Source organism: Triturus cristatus, chromosome 5_1 (genome assembly GCF_964204655.1).
Source record: "Triturus cristatus chromosome 5_1, aTriCri1.1, whole genome shotgun sequence".
Lineage (NCBI taxonomy): Eukaryota > Metazoa > Chordata > Amphibia > Caudata > Salamandridae > Triturus > Triturus cristatus.
Genome location: NC_140587.1, coordinates 580,311,180 through 580,332,549, shown reverse-complemented (window position 1 = coordinate 580,332,549; position 21,370 = coordinate 580,311,180). Strand labels below are relative to the sequence as shown.

At 51.0% G+C, this 21,370-nt stretch overlaps 1 protein-coding gene across 2 annotated transcripts in view; it reads left to right on the top strand.

Moving 5' to 3' along the window:
• MCMDC2 (minichromosome maintenance domain containing 2) overlaps positions 1–21,370 on the top strand; it is a 1,176,074-nt gene that overhangs the window by 482,256 nt on the left and 672,448 nt on the right. Inside the window, exon 8 of one of the 2 annotated variants that reach the window (XM_085604113.1) lies at positions 10,127–10,246. The exons of the other annotated variant lie outside the window; for it this stretch is intronic. Coding sequence (XP_085460239.1) covers positions 10,127–10,246 — 120 coding nt within the window. The remainder of the gene's footprint in view (positions 1–10,126; positions 10,247–21,370) is intronic. 2 annotated transcript variants of the gene reach the window in all.

Below are 21,370 nucleotides of genomic sequence, written 5' to 3'. Positions count from 1 at the left end.
TACGGGGGTGGGGGTACGCTCCGTACATACGGGGGCTGGGGGTACGCTCTGTACATACGGGGGCTGGGGGTACGCTCCGTACATACGGGGCTGGGGGTATGCTCCGTACATACGGGGGGCTGGGGGTACGCTCCGTACATACGGGGGGCTGGGGGTACGCTCCGTACATATGGGGGTGGGGGTACGCTCCGTACATACGGGGGGCTGGGGGTAAGCTCCGTACATACGGGGGGCTGGGGGTACGCTCCGTACATACACGGGTGGGGGTCCGGCACGTACTTACGGGGGGGCTAGGGAGGTGTTCGGCACGTACCGGGCCCCCTTTTCCTCACGCTTCGCGGCGTACTTCGCTTTTCCGGCACTTTTTGGGTGCCGTAAAAATATTGCCGTCCGGAGTGCTGTCGGTACGAATCGTACTTGCTGGTACGTAAAAAGCTGCCAAACTCCGTCCGGACGTCACGTCCGCGGTGTCCCGGATCACATTTGTATGTATTTTTCTGTTGGTCGGTCTTTTTTCCGATTCGTATGGAAATGGTGTTTCCGTACGAATCGTACTTGCAAGTTTGTAGGGTTTTTTTCCCGGGTACGAGTCGGACGGAGAAAACGCTCCGACCGACAGTTTGTACCCGGTTTTTCCAGGATCGGAATCGGCCCCACAATGAGTTAGATCGTTCACACACCAGGAAATCCATACTACAGTCGACACAACCACCAAGGTCTCAGTATAGACCAGTAGAAGTGACTGCAGCCCCCCCACACACCTAAACAGAGAACACCAACTTCATATGAACAGTCAAGCAGAGGACTCCCACCTGCGCATACCTCCAACGACCCCCCAACAGTCACCGAAGTTAAACTCCAAAGTTAGCAGTTAAGGAAACAAGCTGGTAGTTAAAAAAAACAGTACAAGCAGGAAGGGAGCGCACCCCAAAGACGAGAAATCATACCACAGCCTCAGTAATTGCGCGGACAGGAATAGCTCCTAAATCAGGGGAATATAATACCAGTTACACTACGGCACGCATATAGACGACCCAGATCGAGACAATGAGGATGTAACAAATGTAATGCAATAAAGATAAATGTCGATTGTGTATAAAGGAACAAAATGCCAATAAAAACATGTTAATAAAAAAAATGAATTATATATTCAATTGCAAAGATCTAATTTAATCATATTTACATACATAAAGACATATACATTTTCAAAAACAGACAAACTCCATATAATAAATCATTCAAATATAACAATGACAAACCCCATCTTTCCACACTTCATACTCTCTAACAGAAACTGTCAGACTCATATATCCCATCACTATAAAAACGTGACCCCGGGTTGTGCACAATATAATTGTGTCTATATTTTTCATTTATTGTTTCAGCATTTTTGGCTGGCTTCCTGTGGGTCTAAAAGCGCAGTTTACACATATTTCGACGATCAATTCATTTTGGCTGCCATCCTTTTGATGAAAAATAATGTTTGATATATTGAATGTGCTCAGAGATCAACTGAACCAACTGGAAACCGCACGTAAATAATTAGACATCGAATATGCACAAACCCATAAAAGGAGAGACTAGCAGAAATCAGTGATACACTGGAGGTATTTAGAGATGAGCGGAACAAGAAGTAAGCCACATGACTCAACAAGAACAGCCCCAGAAATCAGAGGAAGGGAACAGGCTTGGGGAAATAACTGGCACATATGATGAAGGTCAAGCAAAAGGCACAAACATAACTCATATTCAAACACAGTTTTACAAGGAGAATGCTGACCCTCTAGCTTCCTATTTACTATGCAGATATGAGGAGGTGCTGCAATGTGGCCAGCTGCCCCCATCAATGCATGAAGCCATTCTCGTAGCTATACTTAAACCTGGAAGGCTGTCAGTCATACTGGCCCCTTTGGCTACTAAATATTTACAGCACAAGATTGGCCAATGTGGCAACCACTAATGCTATATCTCGTTTTACCTGATCAGTTGGGTTTTACACTGGGCCACACCACTTCACTAAATGTTGAACTCTCACCTTTGTGATGCATTCACTTGAATGGCCATACATGCTCAAAGCGCTGGGCAGAATGGATCTAGAATACTTTCTAAAGCTTGTCACTTGTTTACAAGAATCCTACAATCAAAGTCCACATCAATGAGTGAATCAGCGGAACCAGGGAGAGATGTGCTTTGCCAGCCCACCTGTTCGCCATCGCGATGGAAGCCCAGGCCTGATCTTTTAGGGAACTAAATGTAGGAGGCAAACCCTTGACATTGTAATTGGATCACTGACATAATATCGAGACAAGAAATATCAGCTTACAGAATTATCGAAACTTAAAATATACTTTCCAAAAATATGGAGTCCCTATTCCTAATTAAAAAAATCACTTATATCATACACATAAATATCAACGACAATAACATCTAATCCTACATATATCGGAAACAAAAATGTTTGAAACAAAAATAATGTGACTCAAAAGTACCTATGGACTATGTGATAAATATCAAAATTATCAATTTTGACTACATACATATCGTTAAAACAAGTAATAAATATCAGTAAACAATTATGGAAACTGCAATATAACTACAATATATAAATACATAATAATATTTTACTTAACCAAAATATTAAATTTTAACTATATTAACAAAATACACCTCTAAATTATACATTCCACATATTTACATCCCAATTCCATAAAATATATATTAATATTAACAAACGATATTATTTAACTTCTTAAAATAAAATAATTATAATATGAAATAAATTATCTAAAATGCAGCCATAAAAAACATTAATTAGTGTTTTCTAAATAAGGACATCACTGACAAAAAGAATTAAATCAAACTAAAACAACCAAGAATATTAAACTATACAAAACTATAACCAATAAAATAGCTTAAACAATTAAACAAACAATATAACAGTCAGAGTAATAACAGCAAAAACAACTCAAAGAACTCCAAACATTTGAAGAGGAGGAAACTCTGCAGTTTTTTCCCTGCAAAATACAAGCCTGCAAAAGATACAACCATACAACTACATCTGCAAGTAAGTTATGTTAATAAAATTTGTAAAGCGCGCGTATACCCTGAGGTGTATGGGCACTGACTACACTAGAGCACAGATATACTACCCTTAATTTCTAAAAAGCAAGGTCTCCAGCTCCTTTCTAAAGGCGAGCAGAGTGGGTATAGCTCTGATGTGCAGAGGAAGGCCATTCCACAGCTTGGTAGTTCCATTGATGATGCTTCTTCCACCCAGTTCATTTTTCTAAATCTGGGGGATATAAGTGTTTTGACTCCTAGGAAATGCAACGGTCTGTTGGGTGTATACCATTGGAAGATGTGTTTTAGGTAGTCAGGGCCTGTATTGTACAGTGCCTTATGGGCAATGCATAGTGCTTTGAATTTTATCCAACTTCTCACCGGAAGCCAGTATAGTTTCGATAGCTCGGGGGGGTGGGTGTTGCCTAGCCGCGCAGCAAGATGGCCATTATTTTCCTCACCCATCTGCCTTCAAAGTGTGCACATGCTAATCCCCACTTGGTGCTGAACAAACTGGTACTTATACTTGGAGCCAGCGCTCACCCGAGGTTCATTCGGAGTGGGGAGTGGGTGCGGAGACCGCTGCCCGGGCTGAGAAATGAGGGGCTGAACCCAAGCCACAGCTTGATCGGGTCACCTAGCCTTGTGAGGAACTGCTGGGTGGTGGAGGGCCAGGACCGAGGCAGGTCCAGCTTCGAGGTGAGAGACGACGGCCATGGCCCGACTTGCTGCCCTGCGGAGCATGGGTTGACTGAGTGGTGGACTGTTCCTCGCCCACTGCGGGACACAGGCAACTGAGGGGAGGCCTTCCGGAGACGACCTGCGAGGCTGGCCGGCTGCAGCGCACGCCTGGTCTGGTGGTAAGGCCTGCTTGCGGGGCTGGGCATGGGCTGGGAGGCGCTGCGGTCGGAGGCAGCCTTTCTTCTCCGGCCTTCAGGGACGTGGACTCCCTGTGAGCTGCTTTGACAGGAGGCCTAGGCGGGGGCGATGCTTGCAGAGCCCCCGGCCTGTTCTGCTTGCCCTACACTCGGGCCTCTACGATACCGGCTGTGCTCCTGGGGGAGAGGTGAAGCTCACGAATGAGGGCAGCTACTGCCCACCCACTAAAAGGTTTGGGCCTTAAGGTGGTACGAGGAAAGCAGCCAGCATTGAATCCTGAAGCGGCCTGGAGTGGGGGAAAAGTGAAAATAGTGACCCTTATATCTGTTGAGGCGGCACTGACGTGAACCCTTGAGGAACTGGGGGGCAGAGTGGCACGGTGAGGAACTGAGGAGTCCTGGAATGTATGCCTCTGTTTTGCCTCCCCTCAAACCCTACTGAGCAGTCGTAGCTTGGTTGTGACTCTGTGCTGGCAGACCAGATTTGCTATACACGTGACTGGATTACCACTGTTGGCAATACTGCGAATATGGGCAAACACGACACCAGGCAGTCTTGGCTCCTCTTCGAAAGCAAGAAAACCTCTGGTCAGCCCGAACCACAACAACAACAGAGAGCCCACCGTACTGCCCCCTCATGATGCGGACATTAAGGAAATCCTAGTGGATGTCAAGTCTAGCCTACGTACTATTGATGCCAAACTAGACCTCGTGGCTAGCCGTCTAGACAGGTTGAAAGAATGGGTGGATAAGCATGATGATTGGCTAGACCATCTTGAGGCAAGTGTCTCTGATATAGACGGCGAACAGGCAAAAAGCAACAAACACCTACTCAAGATGGAGAAAGTCCTCGACATAATAAGAGCCAAGAATGATGACTTAGTAGCGCACTCTAGACGTAACAACCTGCGGATCATCAGGGTCCCAGAGTCTACGGCCATAGACAATATGGAAGACTACATAAAGAAGATGCACCGGGAGCTGTTCGGGGAGGCCTTATCCCCTATGCTCATAGTCAAGCGCGCCTACCGCTCTCTTGCACCTAAGCCGCCCCTGGTTCACCGGCCTTCCCTATAATCGTGCGCGTCTTAAATTACAAAGACTGAGATATAGTGCTACATCCCTCCAGAGAGCGCGGAGAGATGCAATACCAAGGGAACGTGACTTCGTTCTACCCTGACTTCCCCGTCGCAGTTCAGGCTGCATGCAGGGAATTTTTGTCCAACAAAACACTCCTCCAAAAGGCCGAGATTAAATACGCCCTTCTCTATCCTGCTGAACTAAGAATCATTTATGACGGCAGAGCACATGACTTCACTGACTCCAAAGCTGCCCTTAAATTTGCTAGAGGAATAATCTCAAAGTCGCCCCAGGACTCCCCGAGGGAGCAGGAAACAACTCACCTAGATGACAACGGCTAAGGCTGAATATTAGAGACTCTTTGTATCATGCAAACTGTTCTTTCTGAGCGATATAGATAACTCCTGTTGCTGGTTTCCACCTGGGTTTCTGACTGCATTGCTAACTGTTCATGCATTTTCAATTTAGAGCAAATGTGTTCTCTCCAAGGGTGTTATCCACCATTTCAGCCAACCAGCCGGAGTTGGGCTGGGGAGTTGGCGTGGTTCTATTTCGCTCTCCGGGATGAGTCCCACATTTGATGAAATTGTTTTGGGGGGATCTTGTGTGGTGAAGATACTCAACCACGTTTGGGGGTTGGTGTGAATGGCGGGAGGCAGAGGGGTGTTGTATTAGCCTTTCATGTTTTTTGGTTTAGTACATCTCACATTTTCGAGCAGGCCCCTGTCCTGTCCATGCTCTGGCCATACAGTCGACACCTCGGATCCTGACCTGGCACCTCACTGTACACTGTGGGCCCGATTCACAGAACTAACTTAAGACCAAATCCTAACCTTACTACCTTTTTGGTATTCACAGAATGCACTTACTACTTCTGGTATTCACAGAATGCACTTACTACTTTTGGCATTCACAGAATGAACTTACTACTTTTGCTATTCACAGAATGGATTTAGGACTACTAACTTTACATCCGCACTCGGGTCGGAATTTCTGCCTCCGAAGCGGAAATTCCGCATCCGGAGCGGGAAGTCCGCTTGCGGGTCGGAAGCTCCGATTTCGGGCCAGAAAGTCCGCTCCCGGGCCGTAAAGTCCGCTCCTGGGCCGGAAGCTCAGATTTGGGGCCAGAATACATTAACTGTGGCCATTGATCATTTGAGCCAAGGGTAAACACCTGTCTAAGTCCCTACCATCCCCCACCATGCATCAGCTGTCACACTCCAGCCAATCCTATCTCTGCAGCATGTATAACTGCAGAGCAGACACACACAAACCCTTTCAACATGTAACTGAATGTGTTTGTTGCACTGCCACTTGCCATGCGGCAAAACTACTTGAGGAGGAGGAGAGCAGAGAGGATCTTCAGACAGAGGATAAACCTATTTGGAATTTCCAGCCAAGATGTAAGGGCCATGTACAGTTTCCCTCCAGAAGTCATCTTAGATGGTATGTGAGTGGGAGCAGGAACTTGACTCTGTGACCTGCTGCTCACATGCAATCCCAGCATATATCAAGATCCTTTCTGCGCTCCATTTCTTTGCCACTGGGTCTTTCCAAAGGGTCTTCAGTGACCATGTGGGCATATCCCAGGCGAGCCAGTCGCGGTGCCTGCATCAGGTACTGAGATGCATCACTCTAAGAGCCCACAACCACATACAAATGCCACGTACACTGGCCCTGAGACAAAGGGCAACACGAGATTTCTATCTCATTGCACAATTCCCACGTGTACTGGGTGCAATTGATTGTACCCATGTGGTCCTTCAGCCACCCTGCACACATCTTCTGCAACAGACACTTATGGCATTCCATCAACGTGCAAGCTGTCTGTGATGCCAGTGGGAGGTTCATTAATGTGCATGCGGTGTTCCCAGGCAGTACCCATGACAGGTTCATATTGCGCATGTCACCTCTTGCCCGGCGGATGACTGTGGGAGAATTTGGCAACATGTGGCTACTGGGTAAGTACCAAGCATTAGAAATTAGGTAAATGTGTTGTTGAAATGTCTGAATGCCCCCCAACATTAACCATTGTACAATAAGAATCATAAAGCTACATACATGGCCCAACAGATACTGCATGTAATACAGTATAGATCATGTCCTTGGCAATTCAGAGAGGGAAATGTAACCAACTGCCCTTTCTCCACTCCTCAGGTGACGCTGGGTATGCACTCACCCCACATCTCCTCACCCCTTACAGGCGTGCAAACACTGTACCACAGCGTAGGTACAATAGGGTACACATACGAACTCGAGCCATCATAGAGCGCACTTTTGGTCTGTTGAAGTCGCGATTCAGATGTCTCGACCGTACAGGAGGTGTGCTGCTGTACTCCCAGAAGTTGTGTGCAAGATCATATTAGCCTGTTGTGTTTTGCACAACATTGCCCTAATGCATGGCTTACACATAACGCTAGAACCTTGGCTAGCTCTGAATCTGGGAAACTGGGCCATTGCACATAACCGAGGTCAGGGCATGCAATTCCGTGAGCAGCTCATTGCCACGTTTTTCACATGAGCAACCTGTAGTATCATGGACAAAATGTGGTTTGCTGTCTGTTGCCAATGATGAAACTTGGATATACACGACTGTGTCAATAAATTCCTTCCTGAGACGACTTTGCAAGCCACACTAACTGCATGTAAATCACAGCTGTTGACAGTAGTCAAAAGGTTGAGCGTGCTTCAGCTCATGTGCCCATGTCAGCGATCAGTGTAGTGGATGTCCCTAAAGAATCTATTGACGCAGATGGAAAACGATACATGTTCTGAGAGACCTAGGCGGACCTCATGAGGATGGGTCACTTAATCAGAAAAGGCCATAACCATTGCACTGTCGGGCCTGTGCCCTCAACAGATGTGACCCCCCCACAAATGATGCGCCCACAACGTGAGTGATGTCATGGGTGAATCAGACACCATGTGTCTGTGATATATCCACACTGCTCCACCCCAATGTTACGTAACACATCACACAACTCTGGTAATGAGCACCCAGTATGGACTACATGTACCATAATGCAAAGTAGGAGAAACTGAAACAGGGGTTTGATGTTGTGTCAGCCCCCCCCCCCCCCCCCCCATCCGTGCAGAAATGTCATTATATGGTCTCTTCCCCCTTTTGTTACATATTTATAATTCTCACCTGCACTGTCATTTCATTTTTATCCACAACAGAACATCAGGATGGCAGTGGATTTGATTTCTGATTGTGGATGGATCAGGATGAATACAAAATGGCTGCCAACTATTTCCTGGGATGTATTTCCTGCCTCCCACTCCCTGTAAAACATATCCTGTATGAAATAATGTGTTTTGGGTCATTTTCGGAGTTTACGGCCCGAAATCGGAAGTCTCGATTGCGGAGCGTAATGCGCGTGTGCGGACCCTCCGCTCCGGAACCGGAAACTGCGTTCACGGGCCGTAAACTCCGAAATTCACCCGGAACACATTATTTCATACAGGAAATGTTTTACAGGAAGTGGGAGGCAGGAAATACATCACAGGAAATAGTTGGCAGCCATTTTGTGTTCATTCTGAGTCATCCTCTTTCACAGATCAGATCCTCTGACATCCTGCTGCTCTCATCATTCTTATTTTCACCATAATGGCTGAGGGTTACGAAGAGAAGGCACCCCTTCCACTGAAAGGGAGTTAGACATCTTCGCTGAGGGGGTGCTGGTCAAATATCCTCAGCTATATGGGGACCCTGAACACCAGCTGAGCAATGCAGCCCGGGCCAGGCTGTGGGCCAACATCGGTGAGCGCTGCAGAGCAGTGGGAGTCCACACCATGAGTGCTAGGGCATGCCGCAAGCGCTGGGAGGAACTAAAACGTTGGTCCCGGCACAAGGCTGAGGAGCTGGTGGGCCAGTCTTCCCAGCACCATGTGCATTGTCCTCGCCTCTCCACACTGTACAGGAGGGTCCTGCGAGCAGCTTGGACGACCCTCCATGCTCAGCTGGAGGAGCATGAGCAGCAGGGACATGGTAAGTGCATCATATGCAATATGTGTCTGGAAGTATGATGTGAGTGAAACAGTGCTGTACCATTGTGTGTCCCATACCTCCATTCACAGATTCCGTGTCCATGCAGCAGTCACCAAGATTAAAAAGGCACACTGTGGCATATGGACTGTACAGGGCAGAGTGCATTTTGGGAGTTGTAGTTTCTTCATAACAACTGGCTAAATGATCCACAATTGTGCATTCATACTGAAATCTGCTCTTCCCGCACCACTACAATTGGAACTAGGAAATCATAACAGATGTGTGCATTGGATGAGCAATGGTACAGACACTGTCCAGTGTGCGCATGGCAGGCCAAAGGGTATTGGATGCTGTGACTTGCATTGCATTTGTAGAGTTTGGGTTCCAATTGAGACAGATCATCATGTGCCATGGAGTCAAGACAGACTTTGACATCCTTGCATCACTCTTAAGTGCTTCTAAATTTGCAAGGTGTGTCCACTGACAGACGTCTCACCCTCAGTGGCCTGTATGACATTTCACATGTACAGGTAGCTGTCACAACAATCCCCGATATTCAGCGGTGTACTGCACTACCTTATCAGTCACCAAAGCCAATATGTGCCACTGGATTGTCAGATCATGTGTGGGGACAGCAAAAGGCTAGACTCACAATGTAGCTAAAGAAATAGCCCAGACCCTCTGTGGATGTGTGACCCACATTCGGCACTTGTCTTGTCCCATACAATGCTACAAAGCAGATGACACTTGTCCGACGTTAAATAGCTGCGACTCCCTATCAATGGCCAAATTCAAAGAAATCAGGACTCTTCATGTTCTCCTTTGGTGGACTGCTTTTGGAACCTGCACATGTAGCAGTGAGAGGACACACAGATCACCAGAATACCAGGTTGATGGTTGGCCAATACAGTTGTGTAAGCCACAAACATTCACGTGAGATGTCGATGTCAGACTCAATTCAGTAAATGACAGTAAACATACACATAATGTGAGCTCATAGACACAGACAACTGTAGAGTGTGATCAGAGGAAAATAAAGTCTGACCATGGCTCATCTATGTATGTGTCTCGTCCTGCATGACACAACCATAATATTAGGATTTTGCTTACATTTCAGCAGGCACAGCTGGCGAAATGGAAGGGCAGCAGGACCAGGTCCGGAGCGCGAGGCCACCAGTGCGGCGGCTACACCCTCTTTCCACCAGCGAGGATGAGGAGGGACCCTCAACATCAAGAGGTAAGGGGATTGCACCCACCCGGACTGACAAGGGACACCCTGATGCTGGTGCTACATCCCGGGTGGAGGCTGCGGACATTGAAAGGGGGGGGGGGGAGAACCCGACACCTCTGCCCATGATGTGGTGGAGAGCTACTCTCCCCAAGACTCTTCACCTGTGGGCCCTGAAGAGGTGTCCCCAGGGCAGGCCAACACACAATCTGGGCCTGCCATCAGCCCCTCCCTACCTCTAGAGTCCCCCATTCCATCGGGGGCTCCAGCTGCATCCCCTGCAACCAGTTCCCCTCATCGTAGCTGCCAGCTCGACGACATCATTGGCTCCGGACCTGAGGCACCACATCCCTCCTGTCCCCCCAGGCCCCTCCCGGTGTTGTGCCAGGAGACTTGATGTGGATGTGTGAGGGTCAGCCAGACATGTCCGCTCGCATCATGCTACAAGTGTGTATGGAGGTACGCATGATGCGAGAGGACATTGTCTGATCTCTGGCCACCCTCACCACCAGCATCAATTCAATGGCCACAGTAATGTCGTCTCTTGTCTCCCAAATCCCTTCCCATACCACCGTCAATGTCTCCCCCTGTCCGTTGCCCCACACTGTTTCCCCCCGTACTCCTCGTGTGTCACGAACACAAGTGGTGCCTGTTCCTGCACCCGCCTGCCGTGTGCCTGCATCGGACTCAGAGGATCTGGACATTGTGGTCCTAGAGGATGACCAGAAGGACACTTGACTTTTGACGGGGACGTTGTCGTGAACTATTATTTCATTTTCCCCTTGTAAATAGACTGTTTTCCCTGACGCTCCCTGACGTGTTATATTTTTGTTGCCCCACCCCAATCCAAGTTCCCTTCTCCCTCTGCATTAAGATCATCATTTGTTTTCCTTTCTCTCTTCCAAATGGACGGTTGTTCTTCTGTACCTTCATAAATATCAAGAGGAATTCTAATTACTTCAACTTGTTTGACTTCATTTTGAATGTCTGGTTCAGAATATAGACACATATTTGGTGAGTCATTTGCTATGCACATAATGGCTTGTTGCAATGATGGGTTACACTTGTAACTGTGTCACACACATACCTTCTCACATCTCTAGGCCACCTACATCGTTACACAGGACATGATACACAACAGAATCTTTGTTTTGTAGGTCTTTATTTGTTCAACACACATTCACGTGGTTAATTTTTCTTGGGGTTCCTGTCACTGGCGATCGTGCTTGCGACATCGCAATTTGGGGGGTGATGACCGCTCGGAGGGGTCAGGTCTGGCTCTTCGCCTACGTGGAGGTGGGTATTGTCTTTGGGACTGTCCAGGGTCATCTACATGTACTGGGGCAGATGGTGTATGCACATTGGATGTTTGTGCCTGGAAAAGGGCTGGTTGTGCACGTGGTGGGAGTGCCTGTACAGGGGTTGGTGGTGGTTGTGCAGGTGGTGGCAGTGCCTGGACAGGGGTTGTTGGTGGTTGTGCAGGTGGTGGCATTGCCTGTACAGGGTTGTTGGTGGTTGTGCAGGTGGTGGTAGTGCCTGTACAGGGGTTGGTGGTGGTTGTGCATGTGGTGGCAGTGCCTGTACAGGGGTTGTTGGTGGTTGTGCAGGTGGTGGCAGTGCCTGTACAGGGATTGGTGGTGGTTGTGCAGGTGGCGGGAGTGCCTGTACAGGGGTTGGTGGTGGGAGTGCCAGTTCAGCCCGCCGGTGTGGATGTGTACCTTTGCTGTGGTGCTGTGCAGTTGGTGGTACAGGTGTGGGGATGTGCTGTCCTGTGGGCAGATATGATGGCTCCCCTCCCTGTGTTGACCGTGAAGGGAGACTTTGGATCACTTTCAACATGCCCTCCATCATCTTCATGGCCAAGGCATGGTGTCTTGCATTCTCTTCCCTTTGGATGGATATCATGGCTCGCATATTTCTGGACATGTCCTGCCAAGTCCTATCCATCCTATCCAAAACTTGGCTCAGCCTGTCCACCACCTGAGGGAATTGGACCATGTCCTGCAGGGACTCCGACATGTCGGACAGGGTAGCCCCTATGGCATGAATGTCCTGCCTCACGTCTGTCTGCTGTTGGAAGAAGTCCTGCTCCCACTGGCCATCATAGCCAGGTGCAGGCCCTCTCTGCAGCTGTCTGCCATGAATGGGACGAGCAGGTCCAACAGCAGGGGAGGGGTGGCAGGTGGTAGCCTGTGGGCAGGAGAATGGTGCCCAGGGGATACCTGCACCACAACAGGGCTGGTACTTCCCCCAGATGGTAGAGAGGATGGCAGGGATACACTGGCTAGGGAAGAGCGGGTAGGGGAACCACCATGTCGGTCCTGGACGTGAGGGCTGCGAGGGAGTGATGTCTGTGTTGTGATGCGTGGGAGCTGTGGCTGGTTTGCTCGATGCTGGGGGCAGGCCATACTTTGCTTGTGAGGAGGCTGACGAACGTTGCTTGGCCAATCTGGCACGATAGCTCTCACTGGCATCTGTATCGTCATCGGACATATTGTCCTCATCATCCACCAAGTCGACGTCCTCAGGAAATTCATCCTCCTCCTCTTGAGCAGTACATGCTGCCGACATCACTGCTTGGATGATCAGGGGATTCTCCCCTCTGATTCCCTGTTAGCCCACACTGGTCATAGGTCTGTCATCCTCATCCTCAGCATCCCCTGGAACAGAGGTTGCAACCATATTAGGGATTGACCTGGTATAACATGTGGTGCAACACAAGGGTTGTATTAACTGTACTTTGCATCAACAGATGAGGATCATATGACCTGTGTAGGGTACCACCACAAATGACAGCTCACACCATAGCACTGAGGTGTTACACAGAGATGTACATGATTCAAGCAAACTCACCAGCTCCAGCCACAACTTTCTGTCCCTTGGTGTTCCCCCTAGTGTCATCTGCTGGACCTGTCTCCTCATAGCTGTTGTAAACATAGCTGTCCCTGATCCAGCAGCTGTAGAGGGAAGTGACAACATTCTCAATGATCTGCATCACTGATTGACAGACAGACACACTCCTGATTTGGATTTCACTTTGTAAACAACAACTGCTGATTCCGGGGGCGTGGCCGGGCGCCAGCTAACATGGCCGCTTGAGCAGAGAGCTCCGCCGGAGCCGGGGTCCCAACCCCTTCCTACCTCCGTAACACATCCGCAGGCAGACCCCCCAGGGGGCCCCTAGACAAGCGAAGACCCGGGGGACACTGTACCGCCGAAATCGCGGCACGAAACGGACGCCAGTGGCCGTGCTGGGGTCCGGAAGGAGCAACGCCGGGGCGGAGAGGTGCCGTTGGAGGGGGCGGGGTAAGCCGCCGATGCAAGACGAGATCGAGCACTGACCTGGCCTGCGAGCAGAGCGGTGTCGCGGGCCCCCGACTGTGATCTAGGGGAGAGGCGGGCCTCGCGAGGGCAGCTGGGCTGCGGCAGTGACCCGGACTCCGGGGGAGACGTGGACGACCACGGGAGGACGGCGCGAGTGCCCGGGAGCGGCCTGCACGCTCAGGAAGGTAGAGAGAGGGCTTGCGGCTGGGGCGCGCCCATCGCTCGTTGAGCATCGAGGGGCGGCGGCGGACCTGCGGTGCGGACTGTACAGCCCTGGGGGCCGCCAGGGACCTGGGAGGCCCGCCGGGGGTGCGAACAATAGAAGTATCTGCTGGGAGTGGATTCTCCCCCCCTCCCCTCCCCCCCCGCCTGTCTCGCCAGTGGTGGCCTCTCGGTTTGGTGACTGAGCCCGAGTTGAGGGCCCACCTCAATCTTGAAGTAGGAAGATGGAGAACAGGACACGAAGCAGCCTCAAAGCCCCTCCTAGGGGCTGCAGCACCTCTGGACGATCTGGGAGCACGCGCAGGCGGGAACAGGAGGAAAGGCGAAACAGCATAAAGGATGGAATAATGATAAAGAGGGAAGCGTAGATGAAAGGGTGAACCCTGACTGAGTACAGGAGTGGTGGCGGCCCAGTGAGCACACGCAGCCCAGCTGGGGTTCCCGCTTCCTCCGGAGTCTGCCCGTGCCCTGGAGCCCGGATTGACCGCACTGGATCATATTGCGCCGCCAGAGGGTGGACGAAGAGTGGCAGACCGCACTTGTGGAGGTTGAGGGCTGGGGGTGCCAGTTCCCCGGAGGAGACTGGGCCTGACAAGACGACTCTGACCACTGGGGCGCCACACGCCGAGCGAGTGGACGGAGGCGGATACAAGAACGCACCAACGACGTGGGGCCCGGTGAGGACCGGGGGAGCGGCGGGCCCGGAGAAAGGAGGCCCTCGAAGGCTAACTGGGTGAGACAAGCGAGGAAGAAAAGTACGTTACCAGGGGTCCCGACCCACCCGGCCGACTGAGTATTCCACCAAGTGAGCACGGTGCAGTTGCCCGCACAGTGAGTGAACCCTCGTGGCGGAGCCCTGGGGGTAGCGCAACGCGATGAAGCCCAAAAATGCGGCACCGGTGCAGTCGAACAAACTGGACAAATACGCAGTCACCAAGCCAGCACCACAGGACAGTGAGCCGCAGGGAGAGCAGGCTACCGAGGGGGAACCGTCATTGCACTCAATAATGGCGGCCATCAAAGGGCTGGGAACTACCCTCGAAACCAGGATGGATAAAATGTCCATTGAAATGAACCTGATGCGGGCAGATATGAACAAGACTGCCGAAAAAGTCCGAGTGAACGAGGCCAGCGTGCTGGAGCTCCAGACCTCCACGAAAGACCTAGAGGAGCACATCAACACTCTCACCCACCAGCACCGCCAGATGGCCCTACGACTTGAGGATCAGGAATGACGGGCCCGTCGGAGTAACGTAAGAGTGGTGGGGGTCCAGGAGGGCCTGGAGGGGCAGAGCGTGGACCTCTTCCTGGAAGACCTCATCCTCAATCACCTAAAACCAAAACGGCTCTCCTCATTCTTCACAATCGAGAGGGCGCACAGGGCGCCGGTCCCCAGACCCAAGCCGGGGGCGCCCCCTAGGACCATTATCGCCAAGATCCTCAATTACAGAGACCGGGACGCCATTCTTCAAGCAGCCCGGACCCAGGGAGATCTGCGCTACGAAAACTCCACCATTCGCTTCTTCCCGGACTTCACACTTAAAGTACAGCAGGAACGACGTTCCTTTGAAGGGGTGAAAGCAGCTCTGCGGCAGCGAGGACTGAAGTACATGATGTTCTTCCCTGCAAAACTCAGAGTCATAGCGGATGGGAAGACGCTGTTCTTTTCCACACCAACGGAGGCGCAGGACTGGTTGGATGGGCAAGCGACGCAGCAGCAGACCACCGGGGCAAGGGGCGGTCGAGGGAGCCCCAGGCCCCGCGGGTCGGAATCGACTGGTGGGAGGTCGGGGACGGATGGAGGTGGTACCCGCTCCTGTAGGTCGAGACCGAGCAGCGCTGGGACACGTGCTGCGCTGAGAGACTGATCGACCCTGGGGTCTTTACCCAGACTTGGAAAAACGATCCCTGCAAACCGTAATGTACACACTGTTCTTGATCACAAATGTGGGGGATGTTACATTGAGCGTCCTGTCTCCCTGAGGGGGGGACCGTCTCGCTCCTTTGTTGTCTGTGGGAGGTGCGGAGGGAGGGTTGAGTTGAATTGGGTGAGGAGACCGCTTCTGCTCGGCAGGGGTGGAGTATGGGCCTCCTGGACAATATGGCAAGGGACCCTAATGACGGGCGATGGGGGGGGGGTCGGCATAGCCGGGAACTCAACTGCCTGATGAAAACTGAAATAAGAGGGGGGGGGGGAGGTTCTGGGCGGCTGGGGTTGATTCTCGCCTGCCTCCTCGCAGCACAGTCAACCAGTTTGTGGGGCGATAGGCGCTCTGCTAGTTGGGGATGTGGGTAGTTTTAGACCTACGTGGCAGGGTGGCAGGGAGGGGGGGGGAGTTGGGGAGGGGTGTTGCGGTAGGGGGGGAAATAGGGAAGTTGTTCAGTGGCCAGGCAAAATACAAAACGTAACAAATTGGGACGAACGCAGGGGACGCTTATTGGACAGGGACAGCCAATTTCAAGTCTGGGATGCACTGGGATAAAAGTCTGAAACTTTTGAGTTGGAACGTGAATGGGTTGGGGGACAAGGTGAAGCGTAGTATAGTGTTGCAGTAGCTCAAGCGGCAGCTCCCGGATGTAGCACTGCTCCAGGAGACACACCTAATTGGTAACACCTGCAAAGCACTGAACAGATGGGGATACACGATGGTGTCACACGCCGGGTTCACGTCAGGATCCAGGGGAGTGGGCGGATCCGCTGGGGCGCTTCACAGCGGTAGCGGGGCAATGGGAAGGACAAACACTGATTCTTTTAGCAGTCTACATCCCCCCGGGACTTCAAGCCCAATCCTACAAGGACCTGGGTGCTTTCATGCTTTCCCTACCAGAGGGGGTACTTATAGCTAGAGGAGACTTTAACTCGGTTGTGTCAGGGGCGACGGACCGACTTCCACCACGAGACATTAGCGCTAGCCAGAACTGGCTCCCGAACTTCCTAGAGGCTTTTGGCCTTGTTGATCTCTGGAGACAGCGGCACCCCACGTTACGTGAATATACATTCCTGTCGGGGGCGCACAACACCCTCTCTAGAATAGATTACATCCTTATGCATCTGCACCATGGCGTGAGCACCCAAGAAATTAGGCACTTGGCACGGGGCATCTCTGATCACTCCCCCTTGTGGGTCCACCTCACGTTCGGGAAAAGAGGGTAGGGCATGTACCATCAATAAATCCCTGGTACCTTAAAAACCAAGACATTAAGGCAACCCTCACGCGGGCCATAGACCATTACTTTACAGATAATGAAGGTACGGTCGACTCCTCCACTTCACTCTGGGAAGCCTTTAAAACGGTGATAAGGGGACAAGCCCTGTCAGCAATTGTGGGGACGCGTAAAGAGAACAGGAAACAAATGGTAAATATTGAACAGGACCTTACCCGTCTCGAGGAGGAGGCGGGAGAGGGTGCAGACCAGGACGCCATCCATCGATTGCAGATAAAGGTAGCCGAGTATAAGGCCTTGGCCGCTGACGCCACGAGGACCCTAGCCAGGGACAGGGATGGGCGGATCTACGATCAGGGAGATAAAGCAGGAAAAATGATTGCCTGGTTAGATAAGAAAGAGAGGGCACACAGAGTGGTGCCAGAGCTTAAAACCGGAACGGGGACGGTTCTCACTGAGCCCCATGACATCGCCAGAGAATTTGCGGTGCACTTCCGGGAGGTGTACAGGAAGGGGTCGGAGCGTACGGAAGAAGACTCAGCCGACCTACTAGCGAATATACAACTGTCGACCCTCTCGGACGCGGACAGGGAAACGTTAGAAATGGCGCTCACAAACGATGAGGTGGCTAGGGCAATTCGCGATCTCCGCCCAGGTAAAGCGTCGGGCCCAAACGGTCTACCTATAGAGCTATACAAACTCAAACCTGATAAACTGGCACCTTATCTGAAAAATATGTACGAAGAAAGTAGAAGATTAGGGCGGTTGCCAAGGGACCAACGTATGGCGACACTGGTGGCCATCCCTAAGGAAGGATAGCCTAGAGATGTTTGTGCTTCTTACAGACCTATCTCCCTGCTTAATGCAGAACCCAAGATACTGGCGAAGCTTCTGGCTAACAGGCTCCGCCCAGTACTGACCAAGCTGCTGCACCCAGATCAATCGGGCTTTATGCCCCATCGCAATACCGCCCTCAATTTGAGACGTCTGAATGGAGTACTGGGACACAGGCATACAATACAAGAAGACGCAATGGTGGTCTCTTTGGACGCCACCATGGCTTTCGATACATTGGAATGGGCGTACCTCATGGCGGTACTCAAACGGATGGGGTTCGGCCCTAACTTTGTCGGTTGGGTACAACTACTATATGCTGAGCCTCTGGCACAAGTGGTAGTTAACAACAAGATATCGGAAGCATTCACACTTGAGAGGGGAACAAGGCAGGGGTGTCCGCTGTCGCCGTTGCTTTTTGCGCTCTCCCTGGAGCCGCTGGCGGCTTGGATACGGGGCGACGCGTCGATCAGGGGACTGAGATGGGCCGAGGGGTGGGAGGACCGGATATCCCTCTACGCAGATGACATCCTCCTTTATCTGGCCTCTCCCCGAAAGTCCTTAAGAGTGGTGTAGGACATCTTCACCAGTTTTGGGAAGAACTCAGGCTACAAAATCAACTGGAGCAAATCAGTAATCTATGCCATACACTGTGACCCCCCTGCCTTGCCAGCTGACTGCCCTATCCAGGTGGCGAAGGAGGGGTTCAAGTACTTGGGGGTGTTCGTCACCACCGAAGCTACGACCCGCTATGAGCGGAACCTTATTCCACCCCTGCAGAGACTCCGGCGCGATGCTAATGCATGGAAGACACTTCCTCTATCCTTACTGGGAAGAGCCGCGCTCTTTAAAATGATGGCGCTGCCCAGGTTCCTCTATGCCCTACAAAACTACCCTGACCCAGTTCCGGATTCATACTTTGCAGCCATCGAAACCGCACAACGGGACTTACTGTGGGATGGGAAACCACGAATAGCCTTTAGAAAGTTAACCTTGGGATGGTACGATGGAGGTATTGCCCTCCCGGACATCAGGAAGTACTACTGGGCAGCCCACCTCTCAGCCATTAACCAGTGTAGGTATAGCGACGGGGGTGATCCAGCGTACAGTATGGATAGGTGGCTCCTCCCGGGAGGAGATTTCGCCGGGGCGCTATACGCAAAACAGAAGCGATACCCCCTTACGGGGCCGACAATGCACACAGTGCATCTCTGGCACGCGGTTAACCGCAGCCTGGGGTGGGCGAATCGGCTTACACTCGCAACACCACTCTGGGACTCAGAGATACTGGGAACGCTGGGACGGACAAAAGGGTTCGATAAGTGGGATCTCATCGGGATTTCACGTATAGGGGATCTCTGGGGGAAGAATGGAATGGCAACATTTGCGTCGCTACAGCAGACATATGACATGGCACCCTCGGAGTACTTCAGGTACGCACAAGTTAGGCACTCCCTGCAGGCCAATATTCCAAAGGGATCGACATTGCCTGAGTCCTCCCCACTTGAGGACAGGCTCTTAGACGGACACCTTCCCGAAAAGAGTATATCCCTCACGTACAAAAAATTAATACACCATACCCCGGACCCCCTGCTGGCACTGAGGGAGAAATGGGGTAGAGACGGACTTGAAATAGACGACGAGGAATGGCAGGAGGCCTTGTCCTCCCCTAAGGAAGTGGCCATATCGGCAAGACTGCGACTGGTACAATTGAAACTTCTCCACCGGGTTTATTTTTCCGAACGCCAATTGCTACATATGGGGAGGAGCGCAGACGGTAGGTGCAGGAGAAAATGTGGCCAAGAGGGGACCTTTCTACATACGATTTGGGAGTGTCCACTGATCCAAAATTATTGGGGGAAAATACATGAATGCATGGAGGAGATTTGGGGGGTGCGGCTGCGGCCTGAGGCTAAAAGATGTCTTCTAAATATTTGGGAGCCCACGGACCTAAACACAAGAGGTAGGTCCTGGGTGACGCTGGGGCAGATGGTTGCCAAAAGGAACATTGCCAGGCACTGGGGAGCGACAGCGCCACCAAAGGTCAGTGCCTGGAAACAGGACATGGACTGGTGTATGGCAAGGGAAAAAACGGTGTACGTGGCCCGTGGATGTCCTCGAAAATGGATACAGTTATGGACTAAATGGAATGTATACCGTGGGAATATATGTGAGCCCCCACTGGCCCCCTCCCTAGAAGAACAAGCAATACTTAGCAGTCCCAGAACTGAGTCAGCACAATAGTGTGAATACGCTGTTACACAACTGCTATAATTTGTGACCAACACTGTACCTTGCGGGAAGAAAATGTACGCTTGTATGCCACTGTCTTTTGTTATTTGTTTAATAAAAAGAATTCATTAAAAAAAAAAAAACAACTGCTGATTCCATGCAGAGGGGGATCTTGATCTCTCTCATGGCATAGGAATCTAAGCTAGTGACATGCCTCATGCCAGAATTACCTGAAGGACAGGTGCGCAATGGTTTATCTGCTGCAGCCAGGCTGTCATGCCTGGCTGCAGATGGTAGCTCTGAGCCAACATGTCATTCTCAATAACCATTTGTGGGTAATCCAGGACAATGTGCAGCATGTTTAGCTCATGGACTTTACATGTGGGCACCTGCTCACATGCAGCAGTTGCCAGCCGTTACCTCCACACAGCACTGACATCAATAGGATGACACTTCAACAGACACACCTCATGCCAGAATTACCTGAAGGACAGGTGCGCGATGGTTTCACTGCTGCAGCCAGGCTGTCATGCAATCCCTGGGATGGTGTCCGCTGCTGTGGTGTCATCCTGTCAGCAGCTGTGATGAGACATACAGGTCTATATATTTTATACAACAGATGGTAGCTCTGAGCCAACATGTCATTCTCAATAACCATTTGTGGGTAATCCAGGACAATGTGCAGCATGTTTACCTCATGGACTTTACATGTGGGCACCTGCTCACATGCAGCAGTTGGCAGCCGTTACCTCCACACAGCACTGACATCAATAAGATGACACTTCAACAGACACACCTCATGCCAGAATTACCTGAAGGACAGGTGCGCGATGGTTTCACTGCTGCAGCCAGGTCGTCATGCAGTCCCCGGGATGGTGTCCGCTACTGTGGTGTCATCCTGTCAGCAGCTGTGATGAGACATACAGGTCTATATTTTTTAACAACAGATGGTAGCTCTGAGCCAACATGTCATTCTCAATAACCACTTGTGGGTAATCCAGGACAATGTGCAGCATGTTTACCTCATGGACTTTACATGTGGGCACCTGCTCACATGCAGCATTTGCCAGCCGTTACCTCTACATAGCACTGACATCAATAAGATGACACTTCAACAGACACACCTCATGCCAGAATTACCTGAAGGACAGGTGCGCGATGGTTTCACTGCTGCAGCCAGGATGTCATGCAGTCCCCGGGATGGTGTCCGCTGCTGTGATGTCATCCTGTCAGCAGCGGTGATGAGACATACAGGTCTATATTTTTTAACAACAGATGGTAGCTCTGAGCCAACATGTCATTCTCAATGACCATTTGTGGGTAATCCAGGACAATGTGCAGCATGTTTACCTCATG